Source organism: Passer montanus, unplaced genomic scaffold, assembly GCF_014805655.1.
Source record: "Passer montanus isolate IOZ18808 unplaced genomic scaffold, ASM1480565v1 scaffold98, whole genome shotgun sequence".
NCBI classification, from domain to species: domain Eukaryota; kingdom Metazoa; phylum Chordata; class Aves; order Passeriformes; family Passeridae; genus Passer; species Passer montanus.
Genome location: NW_024375256.1, coordinates 56,212 through 83,681, shown reverse-complemented (window position 1 = coordinate 83,681; position 27,470 = coordinate 56,212). Strand labels below are relative to the sequence as shown.

Below are 27,470 nucleotides of genomic sequence, written 5' to 3'. Positions count from 1 at the left end.
GCACCAGGCATGTCCCTGCCTGCCCAGGGCCATCCTGTGTGCCAGGAGGGATATGGTGAGAGTGATTCAGACCCCCAAAGAAACCCACCAACCCTGAGAGCAGGATGGGCCCTGAAAGCTTGACACAGACTGGAGCCAGTCCCTCCTGCCCTGATGATGTTGGCAGCTTGCTGTGGCAGCCTGTCTACTTCCCACAGAACAGTCCTGTCTGCGCCTTCTCCTTGGCCCTCACATCCTCCCCCACCCAGCAGAGCAGTGGGTGCTGTCCTTGCTGCTGCAGGGAGGCAACTGTCCCCAGGACTGGAGCCAGCCATGCTTAAATACTCAAGGCTTGGCATGCCTTTCTTGCTGTAGTGGTGAATCATGGGGTGGCACCCCATGGCTCATACTATATGTGGTGTTTGTGACATGCCAGTGGTACCAGGGTTACTGATTGCTGAATACGTCAGCTCCATAAAGTAATGAGGAACTGGTGGCCTGTTGTCTGATTATTCAGTGGAAATGGGAGGAGATGATAATGCCCATTGCAACAAGTGTTCTGGTGAGATGCTCAGGACCCATTTCTGCAACTCTCAGAGGGGCAACTTATGGAGTGCCTTATATTGCCACCTTCAGCTCTGTTCATGTGTTCCCCACAGGGTTGGGATCTACAGGTCAACCCTGCCTCCCCAATGGCAGGAAAAGTGAGCTAGCTCTGGATTACACCAGGCCAGTCCTGCCAGGTTCTATAACGGTCTCATTGTCTCCCCTTACCTTGCCCAGTACAAAATCTGGGTACCAGTACTCCATTAGAGGGGAGGGCTCAATGAGAAAGCAGTATATGAAAAGGTCTTTGACATGTTAGCTGAGTGTGCATGCTACATCTTTTCCTTTCACAGAAAACAATCCCAGAACAAAAAGAGAGGGAAGCTGGGGCTATGGTGAATGGGTGAATGGTACACAGCTTCAGAGATTTCATGCCATTAGACCTTCAAATAGAGCTGAATAACCAGAACTGCTTAAGACATTGACAAGTAACAAGCAGGGTGGTGTATGAAGGATCTGTTGGACCAGGAGACCTTTACAGCATGATGTTGCTGCACTGTTATGCCGTCTTGAACCTACTGCAGCTTTCATGTTCCATCTACTTCCTTCAACTCTTCTCCATGTACCATAGGTTCTGTGGCTTTAATCCCCATTACTAATAAACAGATCCTGATTTTAGAGAAAGCTGATCCTTTGAGATCACTCTTCATTCAGGAACCCCTTTTCTTTCAGAGTCCACTCAGAGATGTCTGTTAACATGCAAATATTCTGCAATAATTAACACAATGCTGTTTCTTTTTTACCCAGCCACATTTGACTGAGAAGGCTGACAGAGCCAGAGAAATAGGCATATATATACCTCATAAATCTCAGGATATTTTGATTTCTCAAGGACACATCCTCCATTGTCATCTTTTGTAAACATATCCTTTTGACCACACCTAGGTTTTCCCTGATGCAATAGCAAACTAGCATTAAACCACAAATGTGCTGGTATCATTTTTCAGGTATTATACTCACAGATGCTTTGCGTCATAGTGTGGGCATAGGTTAGAGCACGCTGCCAGCCATACAAACTAGCCTAAGTTGGAGTTTGGAGGTACTCTGTGCTAAAGGAAACCCCTGCAGCATTGAGACCAAGGAAGAAGTCAAGACACAGATCTGAAGCTGCTCTTTGGAGATGCTCAGACAAGATCTACAGAGCTTTACCAGAGCTGCCCCAGTGCCCTTATAACTCATTGTGGGAAAATAAGGGAAGATTGGCAAGGAGGATTGTAAATACACTCAAGTGTCTTGCAGGTGAAGTGTAGAAAAACATATATACTAATTGTTTAGTCTTGTGTGTTTGGTAAGTGGAACATCTCTTTTTATATAACATAGGTCTGTGCTAGACTTAGAATCACCCTATTGAATATGCTTGGCATTCCTGCTTTGCTGTGGTAAAGATCAAATCTCAATGGTAAACTGTGCCTGCAATAATCCCTGATATACATGTGAAAACAGCAGGTTTGGTGATCCTTGAGTATGGACTAGACTCCACAGTGCTGGGATCCCTATTTGTGTGCCTCTGCCTGGGTCCTGCTTGGAAGATTCCCTGGTTGGTGAGGTAACAGAAGTAAATTTACTCTGCATGTCATATGTGTTTTGGTGGTTGTTACGGCATCCTGCCTGTGCCAGCTCACACATTGATCCACAACCATCCTCCCTGTCTTAGCTGGGGAGCAGCAGTGGTACAAACCTGGCACAGGCTTGCATTGTGCGTCTGCCCTTTTCTGTGCTGTCTGGGCTGGCCATGTTTAGGATTAGGGTGATTTACCTCAGATATGGGGACCTAGGCAAGGAGGCAACCTTATGCCTAGGGCTCTCTTTGGGAAATGAAGGAACTTCTCAGCTTGAAGTGTACTAATCCTCAGCTTCCAAAGCGACTGGCAGTAGGTTCAACCCCGACAGGGAAACTGACACCGCAGGCTGGGACAAATTGCACCTGCCAGCAGTGAGATCATCAGTTCCCCCAGGTGTTTTAGGAACCTCAGTGTAGCCCGGCTCCTGGCACTGGCCTCACCCACCCAGTAGCCCTGACTGCCTTCAGCTGGTCTATAGACCAAAGGGGAGGTCCCTGAAGGTCTTCCTGCCTTGGGGCCATGGACTTTGGCTGCAAGAGCCTGTCTACACTAGCCTGCTCTCTTACCATCATGTAGCCATGCTGTACACCTGCGGTGGAAGATGTGGTTTTCACTGATTTAGACTCAGGATAGTTGCAAGGAAGCAGTCTGGGGGATAATCATGGAGGTCCTGGTGAGCCAGAACCCAGCCTTTCCGGGAGCTCAGGTAAGGCCTGAGCAATGTGTGGCAGTGGAACCCCAAGAAGAGGTGGCTGTGAAAAACTTTGTATGTGAGGCCTTGCACATAACCTTGTTCTCCTGGGGCATGCTGCTTTGTCAGGGGCCAAAGGAGCTGACCTGCTCTGGTGGCATTACCCACCAGAGGCATATACAGTTTTCCACAAGCATGAAAAGTGGTTAGGAAGAGACCATGGATGTAAGAGGAGATGCCAGCAGTGGGCTGGGAGACACTACTTACTCAAGGTGAATGGGAGGGATTTTGTAAACCAGAGTGTGAGTGTTGAGGAGCTCTGTAAGACAAGGAAGGCTTAGCGTGGTCGAAGTCATGCCGTTGACAGGACAACCACACAAGACACATCCTCAGCAGAGTTCCAATAGCTAGGAGTACCTACCAAGCTAGCTAAGCTTAACAACTGGTCAGAACAAGGTTGAAGTTGTGTGTTCTGCACTAGCCTTCAGCCTCGGTTCCCAGCACTGGGGAGAGCCTCCTGAAGGGCAGAAGCACTGGAATCTTTCTCATGCTTTGACTGTCTGACATGGGCTCTTGCAGTGCTGGGAGCCGAGATCAATACCAGCCCTTTGCTCCGTCATATATTGTCTTTGCTTTCCTTATTTGTCTTGGGTCAGTGCTCCCTGAAGCTTTGCCAAAGCAAAGAGGTGTTGTCAAGAAGTCTGAATGACTTATTTCCTGGATACCTGACAGAAATAGTTGGTGCTAGGACCAATCTTAACAACTGGTCAGAACAAGGTTGAAGTTGTGTGTTCTGCACTAGCCTTCAGCCTCGGTTCCCAGCACTGGGGAGAGCCTCCTGAAGGGCAGAAGCACTGGAATCTTTCTCATGCTTTGACTGTCTGACATGGGCTCTTGCAGTGCTGGGAGCCGAGATCAATACCAGCCCTTTGCTCCGTCATATATTGTCTTTGCTTTCCTTATTTGTCTTGGGTCAGTGCTCCCTGAAGCTTTGCCAAAGCAAAGAGGTGTTGTCAAGAAGTCTGAATGACTTATTTCCTGGATACCTGACAGAAATAGTTGGTGCTAGGACAGGGTCTTCTGCACTCCAGTGCATTGCATGGGCTATGCATGCTTCAGGTCTGCTTGTTGCTGTTGTTTCTCTCAACTCTAAACTAGCTGTTCTGCTCCCACTTCAGTTCCTGTGCTGATTTCCGGTTTTAGACTGCCTATGTACATAAAGAAGGCAGAAGCTGATCAGTGAAATTAATTCAAAAGTTGAATATATATATATATTTCTTACTATTTTTCTCATTTCTGTAAGGTGTTGGTACATTATTATGTGACCTCCTTCTTTCTCTTGTGTTTTCTCATTTTCCTATTCCCCCACCACTTGATAGTAGAGTGCTGTATTACAATGAAGGCAAGAAATTATACTGAAACTGTGCAAGGGTGAGAGAGGGACACAGCCACTATCCTTGCTCTTGCCTGACACAACTTTGGGTTATGTGACAATTCAAACAAGTCTATTTATCTCAAACTGCCTCTAAATAAAAATATAACTTTAAAACTTAATTCAAACACAAGAAAAAAGCCACAGGTGCATCAGCCTGTCCTTGGAGAGGTGCTGCCATATAGGACATCATATCAGTCATTTGTCTCGTTTTTCCTTGTTCTGGAAGGCATATGGGGCAATATCTGCTCTAGCTCAGAAAGAACTTGCTCTGACTGGAATTTAACATAGGCATTGCACCTCTGCTCCTATGCATTCTGGAGCTTCCCTCACTGCTGCATTCTTTCCATCTTCCATGAATGATGACTTCTAAAGAAATCTAAAGAAACCAGGATGACTGTATACAGCATCCCTACCAAAAAGGGCTTTTCTGAAAGCAGAATTCCCTTCTGTTGCCTTCATCCCATTGAAAGTAATGAGCAATTGACACAGAGACTTTTTTTTTTTTTTGGTAGATTACTGTCAAGTTTGTTTACTGCAAGGAGCAGGGTTTTTCTTGTGCATTTCAAAATACAGTATAGCAGTACTCAAATCCACTGATCATCACAGGAGACCATGCATGGCCCTTGTGTGAACAGCGACATTGCAGAGCCATAAATTCTAATTTTCCTCTACAGATTCAGAAGCGTAAGCTAGAAAACAACTGAAATCTCTCTGCTTTGAAAGGGAAACATTCACCAATGCATAGTCACAGCACTGACTCTTACAGCAGCTCCCCTGCATCATACCTTTGAGATGCAGAAAATATGAACTATCCCATCACACACCTGAAAGTGATAGAGATTTTGGCAGCATGATTACCATGAGCTGCTTTAGATATTAGCCTGGTATGAGTTGTGTTATTCAGGACATATAAGAGCAGATATAAAAAACTTGTATAGGTTGAAGACTGCAAATAGGGAGAAATTACTCCTGTGTCTAGATTTTAAAAATTGTGATTATACCAAATACAGTTTTTATTGTAGGTTTATGGCAGAAGAAAGTAGTTCCCACAACATGCAGCTAAATGTACCCATATTTCCCATAAATCCTGTTGCTGCCAAAAGTATCTTACGTTCAAAACAAGACTGGAAAAGTGAGATACTTTTTTTATATCTAGGTGATATAAAATACAAAGACAAGCTTGATCTGAACTGATTTCAGACAGCTTCTGTGTCTACTCACAAACATCACTCTCCACTCTTGTCACAGCCAACAGAAAGAAACAGGATCTTACAGGGCATCACTCACTAGCTTATTTTTAACATCTGCATTCAGAAAGGTGAATTGTGTACTCCAGATCCCTGGCTTCAGGGAGGAAATGTTTTTCTTGTTCTCTTCCCTAGGCATCTCCTCTAGATGATGGCAGAAGACAGGGCATGGTGTTAGTCAAACCCTACAGCTGACCAGGTTTCACTGACATAGGTATGTCTGGTTCTCTTCTTATCAGCTGTCAAAAACGTGCTGTCCGGTAGGGAGGCATCTCCAGTGTAAGCACTGTGGAGTTAAACTCTAGTCTACACCATTTGCATTACTCATCAGCCTACTTCTGTTGCTTCTGCACTGGGTCAGGTGTGATCTGTTTATGCATGCTTGGGAGCACAGTACATGTTGCTTACTTCTTCAGGGTGTAAGAAATAAAAAGTGTGATTGCATGGGCAGTTCACAGAGATCACTAGTCTCTGAATCCACAGAGAGGGGGTAGAAAATAGAAATGTGTCATTCCCTGGACATACTGCAACAGGCCTTTGTCTTTGCTGAGGACTCCAGAGCTGGATGCAGTTCTCCAGGTAGGGTCTTGCCAGAACAGAGCAGAGGGGAAGAATCTCTTCCTTCATCCTGCAGTCCGTGTTGTTGGTGACACACAACCCAGAACATGGCTGGTTTCTGGGCTGTTAGCACACATGGCTGGCTCATGTGAAGCTTCTTGTCCACCAACACCCCAAGTCCTTCTTCTTGGAGCTGATATCAGTCAATTTTCCACATAGCCCATGTTTGTGCTTGGGATTACTCCGACCCCATATGCTTCTGCTTTGCCTCATAAAGCTTTTGAGTCAGGCATATGCAGAGCATGCTGTTTATTTTCAAGAGTCAGAGGTTTCCTGCTTCAAGTGTCGCAATGTGCAGTTCTCAGGAAATACAGTGTACCAGACCAGTTTGTCCTCCAAAATCTCAAATCCAGGGAAGAGCATATTCTCCTCCTCTGTGCAACTGCTCATACTACAGAGGATGCCTTGTGGAAAGTTCAGACAAATAACTGGGACATGGCATATATACAAGTAGAAAAATCTGCTTAACCCTTTGACAAGTTGACTGCGCCGTAGCATTCAGTGCTGTCATAAAGCCTACATATTGATGCCAAGGGATCAGCATATCTTGGGCAAACTACATACAGCTGGAATAGAAATTTTGATCCATCTCTGTTCATGCAACTGTTAGCCAGGAAGAAATAATCGTTCAGGAAGAGTCACTCAAGTTGTGTGGCCTTCTCAAAGGTTTTCTAACACCTGATGATGTACAGGTGAATCCTGTGTGTCAGGGCATGAGAACACATAGCAGAAGTCCAGATTGCACCGACCATTGTGTGGTCCTCCACAGCGCCCTACCTGGACCACTGCCAACTTCTCACCTTATTTCCCAGCCTAGGGTTACCAGGGCTTGACCATTTGTGTTTGCAATGCAACAAGTGAAAGGGAACATGACCTGCCCCATTCAGATTGTCCCTCCTGCTGGAAGCACCAGCCTTGCCCAGATTTTTGATTTTGCTGTCTCCACTTGCCCTGAGAGCAGCAGTGAGGTCCTTGAGAACACAAAGAAGACACCATTAATAGGTCTATATCTCTCCAGACTGTGTGACAGAATCTATGAGATCTGGAATAGGAATGACCCAAAGCAACTGTCTCTATGTGTATTTCTCTTGAGCCCAGTGCTGCCCTGTTTCACTACCTTACCTGGCACAGTCCCATTGCAGCTCCAGCACCCTTGTGAATCATTAACAGTCCAAGTCCAGCTGCTCCTTTCACAGCTTGTCCTTTCACACAGTTTTCCTTCCCAGCCCCCAAATGTTTAATTCAAGCAAGATAGAGACAGAGAAGAGTAAAAAAGATTTTTATATTAATCTGCATCTGCTGACAACATGACAAGCAGCCAGAGCAATATTAGGAAAGTATGCCCTACCTCTGCACTCATGGTGGGCAAGCTGGTCCTCTTTGCAACTTGTTTGTCCTTTGCTCTGACATTCTACAGACATCCCTGTTCCTGCTCTTACAGGCAGCAGTCTTATTTGGAGCTTGTAATAGGAGTTAAAAGTATCTCTCAGTCTCCTTCATGAACTTTCTGGCCCCGTTCCTTTACTAGCGGCACCTAGTCATTCACACCCCTGCAAGAAACTGCCATTTCCATACCTTTTGCTTAGTGCGGGGCGGAGTTTTCTAGTTTAAGGTTGGTCAAAGTAGGCGGGCAGTGTAGAGCAGTCAGTCTTAGAGCTGAGATGTACATGAAGAGGACAGGATGGGGCAGGCACAGGTGTAGGTAGGAGCTAAGTACATGTGTATATGAGACCCCAGCATGAAGACAGAGTGCCTGTACATGAATGCACAGTTGTTCATGTGACAGCCTGGAGGCGCGTGTACCACAGCAGTGAACGTGTGTGAAGGCAACTTTGCTTGAATCAGGTCTGGTGGTGCTTCACAAGGACTTGTTAAGGTGAGATTTTTAAACATTTCTTGGTGTCTAGCGTAGATGCTCGTGTTGCCAGCAAATTGTGACAATTTTCTGCAGACAGAAGCTGTGGGTCTGGCTTAGAGGGTAGTTCCTGCTTCTCCTATCTTCTCAGTGCCCTTGCTCAGCTTCTCCCACTAGTGGCAGTCATGCTAGCTGCTCATCCCTGAATGGGCAGATGACTTCTAATTCTGCAGAAACGGACCAGGCCAAATTGAAGCAGTATTTGAAAAAACTGTGAGCAACCATCAGTGCCCTCAAAGACCAATGACATGACAGGAGCTTCTCTGGTGCCAGATCCTCTTTGCTATACTGCTGCTGTTACAGCAGTGGGGAACCTGTACATGTCTGGAGAACTCCCTCAGACTGGCAGAGCACTCAACATTAGTATGCACAGCACAAGGTGTTTTTGGGCTGTAACTGTCTCACACCTGCCAGAGACATGCACATGTTCAATAATCCTGTAATTTGGGGATATGGCACCCAATGCTGAGTGCTTCTCATGGGTACATTTCCTTGGGCTGCTTGCTGCTTTCTGTAACACTTCCTCCTTACCATGATAAAGCTTTTCAAAGGTCTCTGTGTGTTTCTAGAAAAGCCTAAGACTCTGCTTATTTTTTTTTTAATAAGCTGCTCAGGTAGTATTTTCATACCTTTGCTGTGGGAGACACTAACATGTTGATACTGGATTGTTGTATTTTTCGGTAGTTTCTATATTGCATCATTTGTGCCCTGAGATTTTACCAGTTCTTTCTGCTCTCAACCAAATCTTAGCTCTTCTCTGTTAGCACACACACTGCTAACAGTGTGCTTTTCTTGTTCTGTAGCAGAGATTGTCTCAATTATTCTGGGCTGTTCTTTACTTGCCAGCTCTGTGAGTGCTTCATATTTTCACTTTTGCAATATGAAATTAATTCCATCACTGGTGACTGTGTATGTTTGCTGTAGAGAAAATGTGGTTAAGCTTAAAATCTTAGTTTAGAAACATCCCAGCTCCCATGACTGAGAAATACAGTGGTGAAAAATAAGGTTATATAATTAGTATTTCTAACATATTAGAGAATGTATTATAAGATAGTATAGTATGACGCTGCTCTTTCATTTCTCTTCATCAGGCTCACAATTCATTTCAGTCCTTCTACTCTCTGTGGAACAGACTTTTGATGGCAATAATTATCACTAGTTCTTATATGAGTGAAGAAGCTGTTGAAACTGTGGTCTCACATGAGGTAATTTCTATCAAAAGCAGTCACTCTGTGAGATATCTAAAACATCCAGCTATCCCACACTGGGATAAAAGTAGACTCTTGTTTCCTGAGAAAAACCTGATTTAATTCTCATGCTCAGGCAATTTACATGTAGGTTTCCAAAGAAACAACTATTTCTGTGGTTTTAAATCTGCCTGGGTATCTACCTTCATGCCATTGTTCATGTCTGCTCAACAGAATTTTTCTCAATTAATAGCTTCTGGCTATATTCCAGGACCTCTGTCAGGAGTTAGAATAACAATATTAGTGGTGCCAGATGGAAGTGATATCATCAAAGTTCATTTGGAAGCCAGGAGTTTGGTAAACACTGCTTGTATTCATTTGGAAGGAAGAAGCTGATATATCACTTATTTTTACAATAGTCTTTTTTTGCAGCTCTTCCTAGGGTTGGTCCAAATAGCAACCTCATTCAGCTCCTTTTCAGACCTACAGGCCATTTGTGTAACCAAAAAAAAAATCAGTGGGCTTCTTGTCCAGGAGACAGGAATGATGTGGTCCTTGTCTAATTGCACAGCCCCATCCTTGCCAGACATTACTAAAGCAAAACTCATATTGTGGTAGCACCTGTTGGCAACAACCAGACTTACCCATCAGGCTGGGTATTTTCCTTACTCACAGAAATTATAACTGCTGCCTTATAAACCCTAAGCTCAACACAAATGCACAGCAGGTTACTAAGAAAAAAAAGCCAATTTATGCATGTATGTTGGAGGCATAGATTAGGTACTGTTCTTCGTTGGTTAGCAGCAGTGACTGTATGTGAAAATCTAAAACATCAGTACTAGAGGAACTAAAATCATGGGAGGAGGCACCCCCATGCAAATTAGTCTGAAAACTTTGCTGCAGAGGAAAATTGAGGCAGGGCATAAGGTGGAGGTTAGAGAAACTTTGGGAACATTCAAAATTACTGTGGATCCAGATGGCATGGCAAGCAGGTAGTAGGGAGGCAAAGTCTGCATTGCATCTGTGTTGAGTCATCTTACACCTCTGCTGCTCGAGTAGGGGGGCTACTGCTTGGTATGGGAATAGCTGCTAGAGTGTCATGCAATTGTGGACTGCACAAAAGCAGCGTACAAAGCTGTAAGGGTCTGGGCTCAGATGCTGCTCTGTCGGGGATTAACATCTTGCCCTAAAAGCCCTGCTCTCTCTATCCTGTCTTGCTGTGCCTCCCCCTGGAAGGACTGACCACGACTAGGAACCAGAAAAGTTTTTTCAGTTTTAATTCACTTTGGAAAAACAAGGCACCTGCACTAGCAAGAAAGGTCTGTCTCCACTGTGGCACAGCTAAACTGACAACCTGGCAGACGGTGATGGGGAGCACTCCACGCTGCCTGGGCTTCAGTGCTGCACAAGGAGCCTGTCCCCACGGGTGGCCCATGCTGCAGATACCCAGCCTGTATTTGAGGCACAGTCAGGCACTGCTGGGGGGCAGAACGAGAGTGCACAAGACAGGAGTAATTGGCAAAGTGTCCTTTAATGTATTTAAAAAAAAAAAAAGAATTCTTTCTGCCTCAGATCCCATCTTCAGTGGTGTATTTCCTGCAGATTACTGTGCCAGCTAGTATTCAGGCTGTGAATTCTTTCTGTGATATTTTCATGTCATGTCCCCAATGGCATGAAAATTTTGTGACATTTTCCAATAATTCAGTCATCGTCTACAGGCGGAAGAGAGGTTTAGTATATGAAACAAGGACCCAGCTTTGGGCAGACCTTTGAGTTCAACTAGCACATTCTATTGTACATCTTCTCATAAATGACTAATAGGATGAGTGGGCTTGGAGGGAGGGATAGCAAGTGACAGTCTTTTTAAAGGAGTTAGGCTAAGAAGGGCGTTAGTAGGGCAGGTAAGCAGTTAAGCCTGCCTAGACAAAGATGGATGTTTCTAGCAAAATTGCCTACAAAGCTCTGTCTGGATGAGATACTGTTCTTGGATTTATTACAGTGCCAAGCTTATTCCTTTTCTATGTGAAGTTTTCCCTGTGGTGACAATAAATGTTTCCTGAAATTTCAAAAGGAGTATAATCAAAACAAAAGGGAACCTACATTGTATGTTTACAGCATTTTGGCATAAAAGTAATTGTAAATATTGGTCAGAGTAAGGTGTTTAAAAGTAAAATGTATAACTGTTGTATTCTGAACACCTCAGCAAAAAGGAAGGGTTTGCATTTTTCCTTCATAAAAATTGCCAGAATTTTTTGCAGGGATTATGCACATGAAGTACACACTTGTCTGTACTGACTTCAGTGCACTCAACTAGTTCTTAAACTTTGATAAAAGTGCAGACAAGTTTTTCAGTATCTTCTAAGACTGTATTAGAATGGCTTACTGACAAATAGTGATTTTGCTGCAGAAAACCTTCAGTCCTACAGTACTTACGTCCTTTGCAAAGACACCTTGTGTGGTGGTTGTCACAGTGTCACTAGCAGTGTGGCAGCTTTCCAAAGTCTTGTGCCCTGCAGAGGGATGCACAGGAGCCTGATGCACCACGTCTTGCCTTTTTCATCACCTTGTGATGCTGAACTTCCTCTGTTTCTGCAGGTCCCTTGCAATCATGGTGAAGTCTAGAAGAGTGCAGGTGCTCCTGATTCTGGTAGTTCTGTCCTTCCTTCTTATCCACTTCCTACCCTGCAGCAACAATGCCCATATGGAAGAAAAACCTTCTCCTGTCCACATCCTCATTCTCTCCTCCTGGCGGTCAGGATCCTCCTTCACTGGACAAATCTTCAGCCAGCACCCCAGTGTCTTCTACCTGATGGAGCCTGCATGGCACGTTTGGGTTAAGATGTACCAGAACAGTGCCAAAGTCTTACACATGGCAGTTCGGGACTTAGTCAGGTCGGTCTTTCTGTGTGACATGTCTGTGTTTGATGCTTACATGTCTAGCCAGAAGAAAAAGTCTGATTTATTTCAGTGGGAGACAAGCCGAGCCTTGTGCTCCCCACCTGCCTGTGACTCATTCAGTCGCAGTGACATAATCACTGCAGGCAATTGCAAAACGATCTGTGGCAAGTACCCATTCAGCAAGGTGGAGGAAGCTTGTAAAACCTATAGCCATGTTGCCATCAAGGAAGTTAGGTTCTTTGACCTGAAAGTTCTCTATCCCCTTCTCACTGATCCATCCCTGAACCTCAAAATCATTCACTTGGTACGTGATCCTCGGGCTGTGTTCAGGTCCCGAGAGAATACAATGGCAGACCTGAGACGCGACAGTAACATTGTTATGGGGTCTCAGAAGACAAAGGGAGAAATGGGGCCCTACAACACAATGAAGGTAATCTGCAAAAGCCATGTTGAGATATACAAGGCAGGAAGTCAGGCCGCTCCAAGCTTCCTGAAAGACCGGTATCTGCTGGTTCGCTATGAAGACATTGTCAGAGACCCACTAGCACGGGCTGCTCAGATGTACAGGTTTGCAGAACTCCATTTCACACCAGAGCTTCAGAAGTGGGTCCACAACATCACCCATGGAAAGGGTCATGGAGCACAGGCCTTTGATATTGGGTCGAGAGATGCACTGAGAGTATCCCAGGCCTGGAGAAAGACACTTCCCTTCCAGAAAATAGAAAAAGTGCAAAATGTGTGCAAAGATGCAATGGATTTGCTGGGCTACCGGCTTGTTCAGTCTGAAGAAGAGCAGAAAAATATGTCTCTGGATCTTTTGTTTACCCAGAACTCCTCTGAGTATCAAATTTTGAAGGCAGAAAAGCTGGTGGTCTCTGCATCTACCCTCTGAAGGCTGCAGTGCTGAACTATTCACTAGAGCCAAAGAGGACAGAGGTGCAGGCATAGAAGTGTAAGAGCGTGCATGGATACAAGAACCCTGACTACATTCAGGAGAGTTCTCAGTAGCACAGGGTCACTCTCTATGAACACTAGAGATACAGCCACAATAGAAGCTAAAGTAATGCAAGTTTGTTTTCCAAATTAATTATGTTTAGGTTGGAGCATACAGAATTCCAGAGGCGTAGGAACAGATGGCAGAAGCTCAAACCCCCCACAGACCACAGCTGAAGACTAGGGAAACCACATGGAGCAATTGCACTGCCAAAGAAGAGGAACTATAAGAGGAAGCTGAATAAAGCAAACATCGCTTGATATACTGCCATGCAGGATATGTAGTGGCAGAAAACAGGCAAGGATGACTGGACATTTGGTTTCTGGAAAGATGTTGGACTTTGGTTTGATTTTGTGTTGGGTTTTTTTGTTTTGTGGCGTTTAGTTTTTTGTTTTGTTTTGTTTGTTTGTTTTTTAATGGTTGCATTTTCAAGTCCAGTTTTCCTTTTGCTCCATTCATGTGTCTGAGTATACAGCCTTGGTAGCAAAGATGGGGAAATGTTTGTGTTCACTTACTGTATAATGGGAAAATGGAATAAACCAGCTATTGCTGAAAATAAAACTCCTGGGTTTTCATGTGGGAAACCATTTCTGTGATTATGTGAATCTATTTATTTTTTTGCTGAAATAATTCTGTCTTCTAGCTTTCAAACCCAAGAACAGTTGTTTTCCTGGGAATTCCCACAGTCCACATGGGTGGCAGAAGAATTTATGCTGAGGTTGACATCCTAAAGACAAGGTAAAGATATAGAGTTCATTGGCATAAATACCAAAACTGAGAAGACGGGTTAATGGGAGAGGATTGAAGAAACCAAGATAAGATCAGGAAGTTCTCCTATTGAAATATTTGGTGAGAGTATTTCTTGTCTTGGAGCACGAAAAAAATAAATTTAACGGACTATGCCATTCTCCACTGTCTCCATTGGAGATGCCATTCTCCTGCCTCCAATGGGAATATATAGCTCAAACCTGAACAACAGAGTTGTTTTCACCTGGTTTTAAGTGTTCCACAAGACAAGGAGAAAAACTTGCTACCAGATTTGGGGATGAGTGAAATGCCTACAGACACCTATTTCTGAATATCCTTTTTCATGTAAACTGCAGAGTCCCTTTAACACAGAACACTCGCTACCTTAGCAATATGGGTGTCTGTATTCCTAGAGCTAAACCCCTAATCCCTGAAAGGGCAGGATATTGTATTATGGAAATAGTCTTATTACTAGAGATTGTGTTGAAGGACAAAATCCATGCTGAGCAGGCAGCACTGGCTTCATAGTAGTAAGTTCTCTGAAAGCAAGGTATCCTCCTTTACACTGTGCTTATGCAAATTTAGGGCAGGCAAGCTGACATAGAGAAGTGGGAGTTGCACTGTGCCACAGGAGCACAGAGACACTGTTTTTCTTTATAGTGCCTTTAAAATACACCTTAACATATTCAGCTAAAAGCCCATTGTTACTGAAGTAAGTTATAGTAAAGAGCTTCCTCCTGTAAGTGCCAAGAAGCTGGATTCTGAGCAAAAATAGATTCGTTTTGGTACATTGCTACTTATCTCTACATTAGCCAATGTCAGCTTGAGTGACTTAAATTTTATTATGAATACTTGTTTTCAGTGGATGCAATCAATTCTGTGTATCACATGTTTACCTGAATAAAAACCTCCACACTGTTTCCAGTCAGTAAAAAAATGACATGAAAGTAATATATGATGCATTTCCCTAATGTACTGTTTTGAAAATTACTTACACTTCTGTTTCCTAAGCTTAATCAGAGAAAATGCAGAATTGTTGATTTCAGTATGTCTTTATTATAGTCCTTTAGGTATGTTTCCTCAATACAACAATTTGTAAGATTTTCTTTTTTTCTGGAAACAGCAAAGTCTGCTGCCAGTCTGGTTACGTGAAAATGTAAAGTTGTCTTGATTCAAGTGAAGATAACTTAAAATACTTTTTGGAGGAGGAAAAAGAAAACTCAACAAAAATCCTCCAAAATCTCAAGATGCTGATGATGATGTGTAAAACTATGACTCCATCCTTTGGCATATGCAATAAAGATCACAGAAGTCTGTTTAGAAACAAACATTAAGTTTACATTGTACAAGTTTAAAAGAATAATCTCTGTTTTCATACCAATGAAATGTAAGATGGAGAAGTCTCCAGTCAAAAGGACATATAAAAACTGACTCTGTGGTATTCCTGTCTGTTGCTCTTCAAACTGGTGCATACAATCAGTTTTCCATTGGTAACTCTAGTTATGAAAGCATAGAAATTGATTTTGATGAATGCTGGCTAACTCTAAAAGGAAGCAAATAGGAAATACCCAAATTCTAGATAATAGTTTGCAGACCCAGAATTTCTGGCTGTAGAATTCTCTTAAACTCTAAGTTCTTGTATGTGCATTGCCACTTTGCTCACTTTTCCAGGTATACAAATATTGCTGCTCCAGGGAATAATAGGAAGAAACTTCTTTGAGCCACAAAAAGAACCTTCTTGACCTTTTGTGATAGTAGAGGAACCTGATAGGAATATGGAAAACCAAACTGTCTCCAGCATGTTGAAAGGAACATAACTGTGTTGTAGGTAAGACAAAGCACAGAAAACAAAGATTTTTATAATGGGAAAAGACAGAACCAGAAGTAGAACCATACAATATGGTGTCATCCCTGGTTTCTCCAGGTTTTAACCTGGTAAAAGAGACCTAGATCTATGTGCATGCACAAGCAAGTGCATCTGTGGACAAGCAGTGCCTTTCAGGAGTTCATAACAGAAGAAAGAGGGCAACCATGAGTAAACTGTGGTCTTCGTGTCTTAGGTCCTACACCTACTGAGTGTCACATGGAAAGATTCTCAGCATTAGACAATGTGTCCATAAGGCTCTGCAAAGGCAAAACCTCTCTCTGTGACCTCAGAAGGTTGCACTGCACCTTACACTAATTGCTCCGCTGAGACAAACTCACTCTTAAAAAGTGCCACTTAGAATTCTAAAAAGATAGAGGAAAGCTGACCATTTTATATTGCAGCTATTTAATGCATTCTATCTCTCACTTTGAATTCCAGGGCATATACCACTGTAACACTGTGGTACTGCTGACATGTGTATGCAGCCCCAGCTAGACAATGGGAGCTTTCAGCTGCAGGAGGTGACAGGTCTCCTGTTTATGAACCTGGTCATCAGCAAAACTTGCATTTCAAACCAAGCTGGTAACATTCCTAATGTAAAAAAAAAAAATTACTGTATTAGCTATGTTGTCTTGCATTCCCTCATTAAGTGCTTGTCTGGCTTCCACACAAATCTCAAATAACTGTTCAAAGTCTGAATAGCACGACTGTGCCATATAATTCTCACTTTTTCAGTCCAGTGAAACACTGTGTAGTGCTGTTTGAGCATTTATTTGGTTACATTGGTTAACTCCTTGAATAATCAGTAGGTGTTGCAGTGGTTTCCCAAAACAGCAGTCTCGTTATACCGTTTTTTATTTTCAGTATAATTTTAATTTGGCTTAACAGCAGCCATTTCACAACTCACCTTAATTTTCTGAGTGCCACAGTGCAATATGCTAAAAACCCAAAATAATAACTCTTTAGAGAGGTTAAAAAAAACAACCAACCAAACTTTGCCTTTGCCAGCCCATTTTATTTCACCAAAGAATGAATTCCAGATTTTTAGTACTCCCTTCAAATAGTATTAAAAGAAGTAACCAGAGCACAATTTCAGGCTAAAAGTACTGAATTTTTCAGATTATGTATCCTAGCAATAGTGTTCTCTCTCAAACACAACTTAGGTGACAGATACATAACCTCTGATCATACCCTCTTAACTTTCATTTCCTACTTCAACTATTACTCATAGCCCTGAAAGCTGGTGTACTTTTCCCCAGTAGAATATACAGCCTGGTACAAGCATTCTTTTGATTAAAGCAGCTGCATCCTCTTAGATCTGCAGAGATGCAAAACAGGCCTTTTAATACAAAAAGAAAAAAGGCATTCCTTAAACTTCAGAACTTTGATCAAATTTTCCACTGTGTTTCTGAAATCACTATTACATTTATGCAACTGTACTAGATCAGTAATGTCCTCTTAACTCTCTCTAAACACGATCCGCTTTGCTACATTTTCAGCTCCAAATTTGGCTATCAGTTTATTTCTGACATGTTCATCATCCTTTTGCAATTCTAAATCATCCTCTCTGCTCCATACAGGGTACCCATCCGAGCGCTGCCCTGTCTGCAGAAAGTATGAAGTAGCTTCCACGTCACCGCTGTTTTTCAGAAAGGCCTGTGTAACAGTGAGCAGGTCCACAGCAAACTTCTCCATGAAGTGCTCCATAGTTTTTACCACCTGTCCCACCACATTGGAAGAAGAACAAGTGCTTTTTGATCTTTCTTGCTTTTGTAACTGAATGTCAGGGAAAGCAGAGTCCTCTGGCCCAGTTTTCAGCTCAGATGCTGCTTCTCCCGGGGGCCTTCTCAATCCATTTCGTGTAGAAAGTTCTGCAACATCTGAAGAGTCACTTTCTGACTAACAGGAAGAGAAGTGGAATCACCAGTTAGAGATGGTATTTTCTGGCAAATCTTTTACCACTGCAACCAACCACCTTTTACTCTGACTCTACAGTGTATTAAAACCTCAGAAATTACTAAACATAGTAAAAGTTACTGACTGAAGCAAAACCGTATGTGTTAATGAGGCTGCACATGATCACAGAAATCCATAAACTATAAAGAAGAATTTGAACAAACTAAGCATAAAAGGCAAAAGTGCTTAAAAGGTAAAAGTGTTGATGCAACAGCAGGAACGTTTTTTGCCTGAGGTGAAAGGATGACTTCCATTTGCCAATACAGGTTTTAATGTGACAACCCCCATCACATAAACCTCCTTTATCGTAACTTGCACAGGGAAGAAAAAATGCACCAGCCAGGCACCATTTATCGCAAACCACATAGAGGACAGCTCACAGTTTAGCCACAGCAGAAGGGATATCGCGGTGCAAACTCATTTCATGTGTTATCATGAGTTTCTATGGTGCCATCTGTGACACCGGGGAAAGCTTGCCCCGAGCGCTGCCAGCAGTGGAGGCTGCTGCTCCCCAGGCTGGTCCCGGTCGCTCACCTCCGTGCTTTCGAACTCCCGATTAGCTGCCGCGAACAGACCCCTAATCTGCGTGGGATCCTCCGTCTGCGGGGGCTCTGCGGAAACACGCGGGGATCGTCTGCTAGGCCTCAGCGGGGCCCGGACCCATGCTGGTCGCCGCCACCACGCCCCCTCGCAACCCTGCCCCGCCGCTGTGGCCCCCGCTCACCCCAGAGCCGCGGCAGCAGGTGCCGCAGGTAGCGGTCACGCATGGCCTGCCAGCTGTGCCGCGTCAGGCCGCTCCGCTCCAGCTCTATCCACAGCGCACGGCCGCTCACCCGCACCGTGCCCTGGCCGCGCACCGCCTGCAGCAGCGCCGCATCCTCCGCCTCCGTGAAGGCCAAGCGGCCGCGGGCCGTCAGCAGGAAGGGCTCCAGCGGCAGCCGCTGGTTGCGTTTCACGCACTCCGCCACGTACTCGGTTGAGACGGCCCCGTCGGGAGCCACCTCGCCGGGCTGCGCCAGGAGCACAGCCCCTGGCTCCTGCACCCGACACAGCCGCCCGCCGCCCGCCAGCACTAGGGGCGCCAGGCGCAGCTTGGCCAGGCCGGGCCGCAGGTAGAACCGCATAGGATGTCCATCGTCCCACAGAAACAGCGATCGGGATCGCGCGGCTCCAGCCTGGCCGCCGGCCATCGCCGCCCCAGCTCCGCCCAGCGCCATCACCGCCTGCGCAGGCGTGCAAGGGCGGAAGGACGCAGGCGGTGGCAGCTGCGGGGAGATGATCATGGCGGCGGCGGCGGCGCGCGAGGGCAACGCGGCGGAGATTGAGTCACACCTCAGCAAAAAGTGAGGGTGGGCGGGTGATCAGGTGGGGCCGGGCCGGGGAGGTGAAAGTGAAGTGTGTCCAGCCGACCCGGTGCGTTGTCTCCGTCAAGGCGCCCGTCGGAGCGCTATGCTGAGCTCCGGCGTTGCGCGGCTCCGCTGCTGGGTCTGGAGGGCCGCGCCCGCGCTCCGACGGCAGCAGGCGCTTCATGACCAAAGCAGGTCGGTGCTTTGCCTCTGGCTTGGCCCGCTTCTTTTCTTATGGAGTCGTGGAAGGTGGGGTCAGGAGCGCGACGGGAGCCTGAGGGCCATGGGGGAATAGGCTGGACCGCGAAGGTGGCTTCGGGAGCCCTACGTTACTTAGGGGGAGTTTGCCTTCTTTCACTTACACGCTGCTGGGGGCTGATAGGCTCTTAGGGATAAAATGGAGTCCGTCAACCCTTGAGCATGTAGGCACGCGTCGTCAAGGTCAGTCTAAACTATGTTTAATTTCGCTTTCATTTTCTGAGTGTTTGTGTCGTAGGAGATGAATTGAAGGAGTTCAAAGTAGAAAATATTTTAGCGTGTTTAAGAATTATTTGGGCTATTGGAAAAAGTAAGAGAAGTGGCAGGGTTATTTGTAATGTTAGGTTTTGGCAGAATCTTGCCAATCGTTTCCCTGTAGAAGTATTAGAGTACTTGCTGCATTCCGTTTCCTTCTCTTTTGTAGTGAGCTGAAGAGACGTTTAAAGGCTGAGCGAAAAACAGCTGAAAAAGAAGCAAAGCAGAAAGAGCAAAGTGAAAAGCATTCAAATAAGCCTTCCTTGACTTCTGAGGATAATGTTGCTACTGATGAGGAGAGTTTGGATCCAAATGTGAGCATCTGGTCCCATGCTTATTAGATGTTCTGTGAATCAATCTTACTGACTTGCAATTGATTTTTTTATTCATGGGTAATTAAAAGGTTAAAAGGGGGGAGATTTATATTCCTACATTAGAGCAGCTATATTTAAATTCACAGCCTGTAACATATTTTCAGGTTCTAACAAAATAATTTGATTTTGTTTCTGGTGACAGCAATACTACAAGATCCGTAGTCATGCAGTCCAACAGCTTAAAGGCTCCAGTGAAGACCCCTATCCCCACAAGTTCCACGTTGACATATCTCTCTCAGATTTTATAGAGAAGTACAATCACCTGCAGCCAGGGGATCACCTGACAAACATTACCTTGAGAGTGGCAGGTAAAAGTTTACCTGGGATACAGAAAAATGTAAAGTCTTAGCTGCTTTTATTGATGGGTTGGTCTTTTTTGAATTTTGCTGATCTCTTAGTCATGAAGCCTTGAAGCAGTGTTAAACTATTCAGGACATACCCTTCAGACTGAGTAGACCTGTACAACATCCCTTGCGACTATTAAGATCAGATTGTGTGTAACATGGGTTCTGCGACCCAAAGTTTTTATGGTCTCATTTGCATTAGCTTTCATTTTGAGACTTAACTGCTTCTCTTTCACAGGTAAATAGTTCAGAGCTGATGATTCTAAGTGATAGTACTGTGGCTTTTGCCACTGTAGCTTTTCTGGTAGGGACTCTTTTCCTGATGTCTAGCATACTTTTGATATTTAGGTCGAATCCATGCAAAGCGTGCTGCTGGAGGGAAACTGATTTTCTATGATCTTCGTGGTGAAGGAGTCAAGCTGCAGGTCATGGCAAATTCCAGGTAAATAGAGGTATTCCCAGCATTCAGTTTAGCATTCTAAACTGCACTGCATTCTGGGGTCTAGGTATCTGTATTTGAGTTATTCTATTTAATCTGTGGTTTGGCTTAGGCAACCAAGTAGTGTTTTGCTTCAATGTTGTGGTTGACTTCCTATTAAAAAAACTTCAATATATATATATTTTTAAAATGGATTTTGTCTGTGAGACACTTGGGGACAGTTTGGAGTATTGAATTTTAAACAAACATGCTTACATTTGTTTTGCAATTACAGCCTCTACAAATCTGAGGAAGAATATTTCCGTGTTAACAGCAAGCTGCGTCGTGGGGACATTATTGGTGTAGAGGGGAATCCTGGTAAAACAAGGAAAGGGGAACTGAGTATTATTCCTTATGAAATCACTCTCTTGTCTCCATGCCTGCACATGTTGCCTCATCTTCATTTTGGCCTCAAAGATAAGGTATTTATCATACCTGTCAGTCTTGGAAGCAATTTGACAGATGATAGAATGGTTTGGGTTGGAAGGGACCTTTGGGATCATTTAGTTCAACATCCCTGCCATGGGCAAGAATGCCACAGAAAGGTCTGAAAGGATGATGTTTGTCACCTGCTGATATTATCAGTCAACAAAGGGATATTAGTTTTGTTTCAGTATTTTTTCCTTTGGCATGACATTTTATCTGGCTTGTTCTAAAGATACATGTTCTTTTCAGGAAACCAGATATCGTCAGAGATACTTGGATTTAATTCTTAATGATTATGTGAGGCAGAAATTTATAACCCGTGCAAAGATCATCACTTACCTTCGTAACTTTCTGGATGAATTGGGCTTTCTTGAGGTAAGGCATCAGTGTTTGCTTCTCTCTGCATACTGAATGTGTTTACAGTTTTTTAGCTTTAAGGATGTTCTATATGCTCATATACAAAGTGCTTACATACAGTAATTGCTTCAGCATGGTGTATTTTATCAGCTTAATGTAATGGGAGCAATTCCTTTCCTCTCTTTGTAAAGTTAAGATTATTCATCAGTTGGTGAGGTTATGGCTTGGGAACCTTTTATGAAGGTAATACTCCAAACTACTACTGTCCTTTCATAATTTCAGTAAATTAGGGTGAAAACATCATCTTTGAAATGTTGTTTTACCTCTGGATATAAAAGCCAGTTCTACAGCCTGTAGGCAGGATTGGATTGTGTTGATCCAGCTGCAGGAAACTACACTTGGCTTTGTTGAGTTCATTTTGTGTAGTGTAGAGAGAGGATTTTGTGGTAATGCCACAGCACTGTTCCTGGCTTTGATAACATGAAGCCAGCAGGTTCATATTTGTAGTAAATATGAGTGACTCTTCAGAGCAACAGATTAATTTATTATTGACTACATGAAAAAAGTGCAGTTTTGTTCAGTGCGCTTTAGTTCAGAATTGTTTTCATACACTGAAATGCTGAACTGTAAGTGAAATACTTTCATCAAAACTAGCTGGCTAGGGTTTTTTTGTTTGTTTGTTTGTTTGTTTGTTTGATCTATGCATTTCTGGTTTGGAAACAGATTTCATGAAAACCGGAAAATTTTTTTCTTATTACAGGTTGAAACTCCTATGATGAATGTAATTCCAGGCGGAGCTGTGGCAAAGCCATTTATCACATACCACAATGAACTGGATATGAATTTGTATATGAGAATTGCTCCAGAACTTTACCATAAGGTGAAATGCCTCTCATGGCTAAGCCTGTATTTTTCAAACATTTAAAAAAGCAAATGTAGCTAAAATGAAGATTATTTTTGAAGAAAGGTGGACTTCTCTCATGAATGAGTTTTGTAAGGTGTTGCAGTTGTGTTTGGACTCTCTTAGGTTCTTACTGTATTTACTGGAATTTCATTTTGTTTAGATGTTGGTGGTTGGTGGTCTGGACAGAGTATATGAAATTGGGCGTCAGTTCCGGAATGAAGGAATTGATTTGACTCACAACCCTGAGTTCACAACTTGTGAATTTTATATGGCTTACGCAGACTACCATGATTTAATGGAAATTACAGAGAAGTTGCTTTCAGGTGAAGTATGCAATATGATTTTAAAAGGAGTAAGAATCTCTGGAAGAATCAGTTATTACGTAGCATACTCTTTTTCTAAATCTTACATTCCTTTTATAGGGATGGTGAAACATATTACTGGGGGTTACAAGATCACTTACCATCCAGATGGTCAAGATGGACAGGCTTACGAGATAGATTTTACTCCTCCCTTCCGGCGAATTAGCATGGTGTATGATCTGGAAAAGGTCCTGGGAGTGAAGTTTCCATCAACTGAGTGTTTTGAAACTGAAGGTTAGATGCTGAGTATGAATGTCCTGTAATTCTTCATTAACAGAAAGTAGCCAGTCTGTCAGCTACTTTTCTTGAAGTAGTACTAATACACAGGATTCCTTTCCTTTGGTTTTGTTGGTTTATGTGAGTCCAGAAAGACCTCATTCCTTGCCATCCTTGGCAGGATCTGCCTCTTTGGCTCTTTCTTTGTTGAGTATATGTGAAAGGATATACTCAAGAAGCTTGATGTGCAAATTTCTTGGTTTGTTGAAGAGATCCAGCTTTTTGCTTCTTACTTCTTAACTCATGTGCAGCTGAGTTTCCATGCCTGTAATTGTAGCTTCGGTGTATGACTATTTGGGGCTTTCTTAAAAATTTAATTACATGCTGTTTTTTTTCCTGGAATTGAGAGACATGAGGAAACAAAATTCATATAATTTATAGTGATTGTTTTTCCCCCCTAGTTCCCTCCTCTCTCCCCCCCCAAATAATGTCCAGCAGTTATGTGGTGTGTGCTTAACTGTTGTCAAATTTCTGAAGTATAAAATAACTACTATTTTACTGTAAACAATTAAAACCAAACACCATTTCTTTAGATTGGCATTTAAGGTCATGTTTTCTATTATGTCTACCATTGATATCTTACAAGTCACTCTAAGAAACTCTTGAAGTCACTCAAGTCACTCTTGAAAGACCTAGTAAGAGCAAAAAATGTTTGTTGGGATGGCTGTTCTAATTTTCATCTGCAAATTCAGAAACTCGCAGGTTCTTTGATAACCTTTGTGTGGAGAGAAATGTTGAATGTCCACCTCCCAGGACAACAGCCCGGCTTCTTGACAAAGTAAGTAAAGGTGCTATTTTTATAATCCTGATGTCTTTGAGGATTGCTCTGTGTCAACAGAAGTCTCTTAGAAGAAAAGGTTTAGCTACACCAGGAAAACCATGCTGCAATGCACTTCAGTTGTTATATTACAGTGTGAAAACTTGCAGTGTCAAAATCTTCTTTTGTGTTGTTTACCAAAATGTAATTTACTTATGTCTGCTTAACTTGAGCACTAGGGGATTTTAGTTGGATAATTGGTCGCTTGTGGTTAAAACAGATTTGCTTTATTGTAGGTCAGTTCTGTCTGTGAGATATGTGCATTTGTATGTAGCTTACCAAAAGGGTAGGAATACAATATCAACTGTATTTGTTTGTACCCACATATTGTCTGATGGCTGTTCTCTTGATGATTTTCCTATTGGCCCTTACTGTAATATGCAAATTGAATTATTACACAGTTTTTGCTGTGTCACTTTTCTTTATCTGACTAGGACACGCTCTCTGTTGATGAAGACATTATCATAACCTGAAATATTTTGGAAACTTCAGATTTTTGGTACCTTCTTCAGTAGTGAAAGAGAGGAAATTAGGGTGCTTGGTGAAGGCAGTGCTAGGAATGTGCATAATTGTGCACTGCATAATTGTTTCACTTTTGTTTTCCCAGTTAGTTGGTGAATTCCTGGAAGTTGCTTGTATCAACCCTACATTGTTTTGCTTTTGTTTTCCCAGCTAGTTGGTGAATTCCTGGAAGTTGCTTGTATCAACCCTACATTGTTTTGCTTTTGTTTTCCCAGTTAGTTGGTGAATTCCTGGAAGTCACCTGTATCAACCCTACATTCATCTGTGATCACCCTCAGGTCATGAGTCCGCTTGCCAAATGGTAAGAGTATGACAGATAGTCACTGTATAACTCAAATGTTCTACTTAATAAAAAAAATAAATTGCAAAAACCGATTTTGATGTTGTGTACTAGTTTGGTAATTCTAACACAAACCAAGATAGACGTTGGTTCCTGAGCTGTGAAGAGGTGTGTCAATGCTTAGTACTTAGAAATTTTGACAGCTGTTAGTGCTAAGTGTGAGCAATGCCCCTAAGTAATGTATGTGCTGTTTGCTTCTATAAGTATGATTATTTTAAGGTATGTCTGTTTTCTCTACTTCACATAGGCATCGCTCTCTTCCAGGACTAACTGAACGCTTTGAACTCTTTGTGATGAAGAAGGAAGTGTGCAATGCATACACAGAACTTAATGATCCTTTCCGACAGCGTCAGCTTTTTGAGGATCAGGCCAAGGTATGGTGTCTTGCTGACAGTGAATGTAATACAGGTGTGTAAGCAAAGAGTATTTCCTATGTCTGTCCCAAATTTGTCATGAGTACCTACTCCTGAAAAGAATTGTTAATACTTTGAGTGAGTGTTTGTCACTCAACTAAAAGCCTCTCATTAAAATGCAATTCCTTTTATAGGAACCTTGCTCTTTAAGGTAAACACGGTGAAATACTGCTGTTGATTAGGTTTTTTTTTAGTGCAACTTTGTTTTGGAATATCTTCCTTTTTTTCCACCCAAAGTTCTAATCTGGAAAAAATAGAAATTTGCAAAAAGTTCTCTGTGTCTTTCCCAGGTTGAAAGGTAGATTTTTTTCCCCCTAGTTAAGTATTTATGTAGTCCTACAACATCATACTTCTAGGTTCTTAAATAAATTTTCATGTACAGTAAGATTTTGAATGCTGTCTAAGAAATATCTTAATTTCCTGAGCAGAGTATTAATATATTAGGTTGACTCACAGGCACATTGAGAAATACACATTGGGAATTATTAGGCTTGCAGATTTATAATAGTAGATTTCTCTATGTAAGCCTCCAAAAGGAGTGACTGAAACTCTTTTTGTTATTAATTTGGTATACACATCCATGAATGCATGCTTGGCCATACATGACTGAGCTCAAATGATGTGGTCTGCAGAAATAAGAGTTCCTGATCTTCATATTCCTTCTAATATTCCTTCACAGTGTCTGAGAGGTTTAAAAAATTGTCAAAGCCAGGAAAATAGATTTATGTTAACTAACGAACTTGATAGTAAATTTCAAAATGTTCAGTCAGAATGAATAATATTATAGATGCCTTTAATTTTTGGTCTGTTGTATTTATGCTTGCTATAATCATGAGTTCCCTCATGATTATAGCCAGACTTTTCAGACATACAATTATATGTATTGAATGAAAATTAGCCTCAAAAATTAATGTTAAAGTGGAGACTAAGATGAAGGATGACAATTTGCATTTCAGGATTTCAAGGAGAAAAATTTGCTGTAACAGTCTTTGCAAAGTCTTCCTTGAACCTGTGAGCAAAAATGTTTGCTGTTGTTTTGACATTTATTTTTGGCTTTTTTCTAAATTTGAAATGGTTGGCTAATCTGTGTTTTTATTATTATGAGTTTGTCACTTGGAGGCTGTCATGGTCAGGTATGTTAGTTAACATCTCAGTGTAGGGTTTTTTAGTTTTTATACTTGAGAGGAAAAATACAGGCCCTGTTTGTGGAGCAGCTACTGATGATTCCACCAGTTAGGGTGCTTTGTTACGTCTGCAAACATTGAAAGGAGAGTTGCTACCAATAAAGAACCTCATAAGCCTTTGAAAGCAATTCATTCTGCTGTCATCTGCTGCCATATGGCTCTGAAAGATGGTTTTTACTGAAGTAAAGAGCCTGGGCCTTTGCCAAAATAGTAAACTTCCATGTCAGAAAGGAGTTGAGTATAGAGCTACTTTGGGAGCGCCTGTACAAAGGACCTCCAGAGTTCTCTGTGCTGAGATTTCTTGCTCTATTACTCATTTGCACAGCTCCTTTGGGCTTTGGTTTCATCAGTTACATGCCTGCTACAAATAGCAGTATTCCTCCTCCTTGGTAGGGTGTAGCAGTAGTGTCTAGATCTGTACAACTCAGGTTTTACTATTAATTTCCTCATTTAGGCAAAAGCTGCAGGTGATGATGAAGCCATGTTTATTGATGAAAACTTCTGCACCGCACTGGAGTACGGTCTTCCTCCTACAGCTGGCTGGGGCATGGGAATTGATCGCTTGACCATGTTCCTTACAGATTCCAATAACATCAAGGTAAGCATAAGCAGTGGTAGTGCCTTCCTACTGCTGGCTTTGTCAGGGAACAGGGAATGGGATTTGGCAAAGCTGGCCATCTCTTTGACGGAACCAGTGCCTGACAATGGAGCTGTGTGAGATGTTTTAAGCCGTGGAATCCCACCTGGGAAAGGCCCTTGGTGCACCTGCTCAGCTCTCTGAGGCCCGCGGTGCAGCAGCGGAACTCGCGCTAGGGCAGCTCTCGCGAGACCTGCGCACGGGATGTGGTGTTGCCGGTCGGCGCGGCCGCTGACTGTAGCTGTTTGCAGGAGGTGCTGCTCTTCCCCGCCATGAAACCGGAGGACAGCAAGAAGGAGGCGCAGCCCGTCGAGGGCACCTCTGTGTGAGCCTCCAGGCCGCCGCGGGCACCTTCGCGTGAAGCCTGAGGACGGCGAGGGCACCTCCGCTTGAGCTTCGGAGTGGCGCATACCTTCAATAAAGGCAGCTTTCTTTGCACCCGTCTCTGAGTCTTTGTGCGCTTGCGCAAGAGCCG

The 27,470-nt window shown here is 43.1% G+C and overlaps 3 protein-coding genes across 8 annotated transcripts; 2 read left to right on the top strand and 1 right to left on the bottom strand.

The window, feature by feature from the left end:
- The first annotated feature begins 622 nt into the window (after positions 1-622).
- LOC120496192 (carbohydrate sulfotransferase 4-like) lies at positions 623-13,769 on the top strand. Of its 5 annotated transcripts, XM_039696400.1 has the most exons (3): positions 623-2,853; positions 5,656-5,734; positions 11,836-13,769. In XM_039696400.1, the coding sequence occupies exon 3, from the start codon at positions 11,849-11,851 to the stop codon at positions 13,028-13,030; it is 1,182 nt and encodes a 393-aa protein (XP_039552334.1). In that variant the 5' UTR covers positions 623-2,853; positions 5,656-5,734; positions 11,836-11,848; the 3' UTR covers positions 13,031-13,769. The 5 variants fall into 5 exon arrangements, with proteins under 5 accessions (XP_039552334.1, XP_039552335.1, XP_039552336.1 ...); XM_039696401.1 differs by lacking the exon at positions 5,656-5,734; XM_039696402.1 differs by lacking the exon at positions 623-2,853 and having other exon boundaries at positions 5,648-5,734.
- A 2,971-nt stretch (positions 13,770-16,740) lies between these two features.
- LOC120496195 (TERF2 interacting protein) lies at positions 16,741-19,031 on the bottom strand. Its single transcript, XM_039696408.1, has 3 exons — positions 18,427-19,031; positions 18,237-18,313; positions 16,741-17,645 (listed from the first exon to the last, which is right to left on the bottom strand). Exons 1-3 carry the CDS (start codon positions 18,983-18,985, stop codon positions 17,205-17,207), a joined length of 1,077 nt encoding a protein of 358 aa, XP_039552342.1. The 5' UTR covers positions 18,986-19,031; the 3' UTR covers positions 16,741-17,204.
- Positions 18,928-27,433, top strand: KARS1 (lysyl-tRNA synthetase 1). 2 transcript variants are annotated; one of them, XM_039696374.1, is made up of 14 exons: positions 18,928-19,045; positions 19,731-19,875; positions 20,078-20,243; positions 20,628-20,721; positions 20,993-21,179; positions 21,433-21,558; positions 22,301-22,420; positions 22,605-22,767; positions 22,867-23,040; positions 23,775-23,860; positions 24,637-24,722; positions 25,009-25,135; positions 26,813-26,956; positions 27,247-27,433. In XM_039696374.1, exons 1-14 carry the CDS (start codon positions 18,978-18,980, stop codon positions 27,322-27,324), a joined length of 1,764 nt encoding a protein of 587 aa, XP_039552308.1. In that variant the 5' UTR covers positions 18,928-18,977; the 3' UTR covers positions 27,325-27,433. The 2 variants fall into 2 exon arrangements, with proteins under 2 accessions (XP_039552308.1, XP_039552307.1); XM_039696373.1 differs by lacking the exon at positions 18,928-19,045 and adding an exon at positions 19,070-19,243.
- Positions 27,434-27,470: the final 37 nt, after the last annotated feature.